General features: G+C 43.9%; 1 protein-coding gene across 1 annotated transcript; it reads right to left on the minus strand.

Moving 5' to 3' along the window:
• Window positions 1-814: 814 nt before the first annotated feature.
• On the minus strand, window positions 815-2,823 carry LOC133995937 (E3 SUMO-protein ligase ZBED1-like). Its single transcript, XM_062435448.1, has 2 exons — window positions 1,714-2,823; window positions 815-1,549 (listed from the first exon to the last, which is right to left on the minus strand). Exons 1-2 carry the CDS (start codon window positions 2,821-2,823, stop codon window positions 815-817), a joined length of 1,845 nt encoding a protein of 614 aa, XP_062291432.1.
• Between the last annotated feature and the right edge of the window lie 4,231 nt (window positions 2,824-7,054).

Consider the following 7,054-nt stretch of genomic DNA (forward strand, 5'->3'; position numbering starts at 1 on the left):
GGATGCTGGAACACTGACAGACATTTGCCCTGTGTTGAATACTTGTGGACATAGAGTCAAACACCATTTTCCAACTTGCTCACTTTGTTAGTGTTGAAGCACTTTTGGTAAAAGTCTAATGAATATAGAAGTTAAGAAAGTCTCTCGTGGTCGGCTGAGCACCATCACTGTTTCAACTTTTACATCAAGCTGTTTTGCCTTTTGAGACTTATTCAACCTGTGAACTAGGGCTGTCAACCTTCCTCTTCAATCCCATTCGAATTTCATTCCTTATTTTTTTTTTAAAATTCGAATAATATTCGAATTTTTAATGTTAATATTTAGCCTATTATGTATTACTATGTAGGTTACCTATACAGTGTAGAGCATGTGGTTGTTATACGTTTTGGCCAGTAGAGGGCGTTGCGATGTAACCAGTAAACATTTTATACCAAAAGTCAGGTGACATTTTTCTTACTAGGTAAATAATAATTATGCTCATGCACAAAATGAATAAAGTTAAATTGTGAGTTTTTAAACAATGTGAATGAGCATTTTGAGCAACACAGTCATCTCATTTTTTCTCCCAGCTTCTAACAATGAATTAAGCAAAGACATTATTTACACAGCTTATCTGTTCACAGTGCTCTTTATTGGCAACTTTGCCCAAAAACAAAAACTTCCCCACACATCCCCTGGCTTATCCTTCGCACTTGAAAGATATTTTATTCAGAATAGTAATCCCATTAAAACTTGGGTGAAATAATTGTATACAAAAATAACAGTATAATAATAGGCCTTAACATTTCAAACATCACAAATAAGTTTTTTATCTCTAAAGATTGTTAGCCAAAAACACCAGGCGATCCACATTTCCAGGGTCTAGTGCAGAGCGTTTTTTATTTACTATCATCCCAGCCGTGGAAAAAACCCTTTCTGCTCTAACTGAGGTGCCGGGGATGCTCAAGTAGCGCCGTGCCAGCTGGGCGAGGTGGGGGTACTTGGCTCTTGACATCTTCCACCACCTCAATGGGTTGCTGTCGGTGGGTAATGGGGTCTCAGTCTCGTACATCTGCATTTCTTGCAGTAGCACAGCTCCAATATCCAAAGTACCAACTGGGCCAGCATTTTGGCGATAAACATCCCCAAAAAGGGACCCCATAGCACTGAGAGCGGTTTTCTCTGAGTGCTGTGTCTCCGTAGCTGTGCCTGCTCCCTCTTCATCCTCCACATGTTCTTCATCCTCCGCAATCGAACTCATCTCTCTGTGTACTTTATCACGTACCTCCTGCTGTTGGTCTCGGGCCAAATGAATCAGCCGATGGAAACGCGGGTCGAGGTAGCTAGCAGTATTGAGCAGCATGAAGGCATCTTTGATAGGACTATAGCGCTTCTCGAGGTCGGCGGAGATCTTTGTTTTCATGTCATTGAGTGCTTGCAGATCGCCGGTAGATGGCTGAAGATGTGACATAAGCACATACTTAAGGGGGAGAACGGCTGATGCGGTTGGGAATCGATCAGTTGATAACGCCTCAGTGGCCACTTTGAAAGGCTTTAGCACTGCTCTCACCTACAGAAAAAACATAAATAAGCATACTTGATGACTATATGGGCCTAACACTCCGCACCTCGATCACGCTGAAACTTTCTCGCGTCTCTATTAATAATTATTGGTTTATTAAATGCAGGAATGTAAGTCACAATTGCTGGGTTATTTTAATTTCTGTGACTCACCTGCTCCATAAGGGTCCACTCGTTGGTGCTCAACTCAAGATGACCGAGTTTTTTCTCCATAATGACCGCTGCCACCGGAGCTTGTTGTTCGGCTGCCCGACACACCATATCATAAGTGCTGTTCCACCGGGTAGCGCAGTCATTGATCAGCTTCGCAGGTTTCACTCCGAGCAGCTTCTGTTTAGATTCCAGGAGGTAGCTGTCAGTAGTTGACTTGTTGAAATGCAGCGCTGTGGCCTTGAGTCTGCTGATAGGATTTTCGATAGCTCGCACTGTCAGCCCTTTTCTCACAGCTAAGTTTATAGTGTGGGCCATGCATGGGACATTGGCTACCTGCAGGTGCCTCTCGACGGCGTTAACATAATTAGCCGCGTTGTCTGTGGTGATGGAGAGCACTGACTGGCGACTCACGTTATACTCTCCGAGTATGTTGGTGATGCACTCTGCAACGTTTTCAGCAGTGTGGGTTTTCTGAGCTTCGGCTGTTTTAAGAATAATATCCTTCAGTTCCCAGTCCTCATTTATAAAATGTGCGGTGACTGTCACATATGCCTCGGTGGCTATTGAGGTCCACCCATCTGTGGTCAGGGCAAGGTTTTTTCCGCGTATCATTTTCCTGATGTCATCTTTTGTTGTATCATAAAGTTTCACAACTCTGTCACTGATGGTTGCACGGCAAGGAACAGCGTACCTTGGCTCTAGCTCGTGGACAAAATCTTTAAACCCAGACCCCTGCGAGATGTTTATCGGCCTCATATCTTTGCAGATAAATCGTGTCAGTTTATCTGTTATCCTGCTTTGGCGTTCAGCTGATAAGCCCCGTGATGATGAGGCAGGCAGGAATGAGGTGATTCGTGCCTGCTTTGGCTGTGGTGCATCAGCCTCCGAAGTTAGCTCGGCTAGCTTGCCAGGGTGTAGTGTCACCAGGTGTGCCCGCATGTTATTCATCGTAGTATGATACTTCATTTGAGCCTTGCACAGTCTGCATATTACTGTCTCTCTGTTTGTAATTTTTCCCTTTTCTGATGGAAATCCAAAATACTTCCACACCGAGCTTCTATAATGCCCAGGAGTGGTAATCCCTGCCGGTGAATCCTCCTTACCCGCCATCTCCGATACTGTGTAGGTTACCGTACTAGCGTATTGAAGTGACGTGATAACTCAACTTAACGTGAGATTTTGATTCAGCCAGACTAAGAAAACTTTATATTCATAAGATGTGACAAAAGCTAATACAAGAAGGGCAAGATTCGTTATTAGGCTATGTAGTGTAATAATAATAATAATAATATTAATAATAATAATAATAATACAAAATTCGACTAGTAATTCCTGCATTCGAAGAGTATTGATTTTTTTAATAGTCGAATTATATTCGACTCCCGAAAATCGTTCCAACAGCCCTACTGTGAACGCTTGACATCATTGGCCCATGATAATGATCATCGATAACTATGCCAGGCCTGCATATAATTGAATTGACCCAACAATCTAACCTGTGTGCAGGTTTTCTGAATCGACGGCCAAACTTCTAGCCTGTGAACTCTTGAGTGCAGCAGCTCGGTCTCTCACTACATTGAGATTTCAAAGTGATTGAAGAACAGAAGCAGCTGAATAAAACACTGCTTCATAAGATACAGTGCTTTCTTCTCTGGCAGGTGACCTTGCAACTCAAAAAATTATCGTCTTTAAGTTGTGAAAGTGCCATAGATGACACATATTTTCACAATTTACCACAAACAAACAAAAAAATAATCATTGAACAAAGAATAAAATTTCCACTCTTTCCCCTTGTATTTCATCTTTCTAGTGGAGAGATAGAGTGTTTCATGAGGTAAACAACCCACCAGCGCCACCACCCACAGGTACCCATTCTTATCAGTGGCCAGCAGGGCACTCTGCCCGCTCTACACCCCCGCCTCCCCCCTGCCGCTGCCGTTCTCCTCAACCCCCTGACCTCTCCCACTCCCACTTTTTAACATCCCATCCTACCCCTGTCAAGCTCCACGCCGATTTCATCTCCCTGTTATAGCTGAGACCAGCTCACAGTTGTTCCTCTATCTCTCTATCACTGCAGCTCTCCTTTAGGCCATCCATCCCAGTGATAGCACCTGCCCACTGCTCATGAAATACCATCCAAAGCCATTTTCCAACCTTAAATGGGAAAGTGTTTGCGTACAGATTCAAGGTTAAACCCCCCCCCCCCCCCCCCCCCCATCTGAGCTGTAGCGCTACTAGTTTTTTAAATTTTATTAGTGGTGAAAACTTTAATGCACTAAAGTCAGCATTTTTTCTCATCGTAAGCAGCCTTAAATGTGACAACAAGGCAAAGAAAAGATAAGTAAAGACTGCAGCGCAATAACAATAGTTCCCCTTATCTGTATTAATGTAGTAGTTTTTCATGTTAGAGCAAGCGTGCACATTATTAAATAGCGCTTAGTTTGTCAGTAATGTTTCCTTTTTAGTCTTTTAGAGTCCCAGTGTTGTTATGGAAACACTAATATATGGGAACAATCTGTTTTGTTTACTACTGGGGTCTCACTTTTATAATTATTGCTCCTATAGTAACAACAAAAAAAAAAGAACAAATCAGCTTGGGGTAACGTTGCTCATCTGCAGTGACACGTAAAGTCAACATGTTTTTTGAGTTTTCAAATCTGTGCAACCTCAGTGTTGTAGGTATTGTAGCTGTTGTAGCCGGGCCTACTCAGCATGTTAAATCACTGGCAGGAAAACACACACACGACAGGCACAAATTTTGGTCTGCTTTTGGGTACATGCATGCAGGGACACTTGAGGTTAGGTTAACAGAAGTGCCTTTAAATATCTAATCACTTAAAAGGGGCTTGTGAAAACAACTGTAACCAGGATGTGAACCACAGTGGAGATGAAATAATGTCACTTTTTTCCTGTGCTCGCTTCACTGCCGGCACATTGTTTTTTTTACTGCTATGCGACAAGTGCCTGCTGACAAGAAAATTCTGTTTTCCAAAGTGCAAGTTGGAGTTGTCACTTTTTATTCCATACTAATGACTCCCTCACACACACACACACACACACACACACACACACACACACACACACACACACACACACACACACACACACACACACACACACACACACACACACACACACACACCTGTGTGTATTAACTTGAGAGCTGCTTCAATACATTCCAAAGCAATCTTCCGGGCAGCATAAAGCGACCCGCGATTCCCTTTTCGGCTTCCTCTGCGTCTTGATCCCGACCTCACCTTTTCACCTCGGCTCTTAATAACCCATCACCTCTGTTGGCTCATCCACCCGTCTCCTTCAGCTGAAACTCATCTGACAAAGGAACAGGGAGCCACTTTGCTTTAGTTCCCAATGCACTGAGTAAAAAAAAAGTGACTGCACACACACACACACACACACACACACACACACACACACACACACACACACACACACACACACACACACACACACACACACACACACACACACAAACAAACACAAACACATCGACAGACACAAGCAGAGGCATTCCTAAAATGACCCTCCAACCTCTATATTCCCTCACAGCCTCGCTCTCTCTCCCCCACCGCTCATGCTGGCAGCGAAGGTAACTGTGGAGAGTGATATTAGGATTCAGCAGCAGGCCTGATGAACACCAGCGAGCAGCCCAGGAGGTCACTACTGTGAATTAATGAAATAGATATACATTCCTCTCCACTGCAAGGCAGCTTCCACCTGAAACTGCTGCAGCTGCATGTACAGTTGGATACACGTGCTGACAACAAGGACGCCAAGCGAAATTCGCTTTACATCAACGCATAGACTCATACTATATGTGCACAAATGCATGCACACGTTTTATTTTCTTTGGTCTTCCCTGACACCAACATCCCTGCCGCTTCATGCTCATAACGAGCACAGGTTTGTTGATCTACCGACACTGTCAGCGCCGCACTTTCCTCCCAACTTCATTGCAAAGTAAAGGCCCCAGATGCTGCTTTAATGGTAGCTTTTATCGGCTGTCTCCCGGTGCAACGTGTCTGCGGAGCTGCAGAGCAAATTTACACATGGGCTTATGCCTAGGATCTCCAACTGAAGGGTGTTTAGCTGATAAAGCCTCCAGGGGTGGATGGGGATATGTATTATAGATGGGGAGAAGGTGATTTGTTGTTCACAGGCGCAGGGAGGGAGAGAGAATGTGACATCACTCTCAATAAGACTTTTTACTCTATGTGGAGTCTCCGCGCTCACGGTGCGGATATGTGTATGCATGAGGGAGCGCAAACACACAGGGCGCTCCTCTCTTTTATGCTCATGGCCCCCCCCCCAGCTGAGGACAGTCATTACACAATGATGGGCGTCAAAGTGGAGTTGGGGGAACGTTCAGATGCAGGAGTAAAAGGGGGAAACTGCACAAACTGAGACGGGAGAGCAGGGAGGTTTTGTTCACTTGTGCTTTTAATCTTAGTTAAAGTGGCAGAAGAAAGCAGCACTTAAGCAGAGAGCTCACAGAGAGCTGATATTAATGTCGTGATGCTTGAGAACATTTCAGAGGTAATATGGGGACACAGTAAGGATGGGAATAGTCGAGGTCACAGGCGGTGCCAGAACAGCATGCATGGAGAAACTAAAGGTCAGCAGTGGGAGGTGGGAAGAGGGTGTTGGGGTAGCATGTGAGCACACACAACACATTATAATAATTAAAGACAGAAATAATGTAAAAAATGCCTTGATGAAGCCATTTATAATTGCATCGATCTAATGCTTTTTCTACTCTCTCTTGTAAATTGTCACATCATATCACTAAATGTGATGCAACAGTAAATGTGGCACAACAGTATTAGCATTGTAAACTGCAGACAAAGTTGGAAGTAGTTTTCATGATGCACAGGACTAAAGAGCTTGCTTAATCTGATACCTCCCACATAACAGACAGAATGCTGAGTCCTAACTGACCAGTCTGAAGTGTAAAGAGGCTGCTGGTTAATTAACATTATGTTCTGCTGCCTTCATATGGCTGCAGGGATTTAATGACCTGATACAGTATAAAACAGCTGTGGACAACAGATGTTGTCAGAATCCATCTTATTCATGTATAAATCAATGCAGAATACTGCTTTCACCAGTGTTTCCCATACATAGACAGCCAGCCCAGGTACATACAATCCCATTTATGATAGCACGGCCGTCATTTTATAATGCACACAGAACAGAAGACCATCAGCCCACATTAGCATCTTGATTCTAACCTCCTACAAATGTCAACAATTGACTCAACTGTGTGGGCAGTGCAGCACCCAGACAGTCCACAGTGCACACGCGTTATCTTGTCACATACATG

The sequence above is a fragment of the Scomber scombrus genome, chromosome 16, assembly GCF_963691925.1.
Source record: "Scomber scombrus chromosome 16, fScoSco1.1, whole genome shotgun sequence".
NCBI classification, from domain to species: domain Eukaryota; kingdom Metazoa; phylum Chordata; class Actinopteri; order Scombriformes; family Scombridae; genus Scomber; species Scomber scombrus.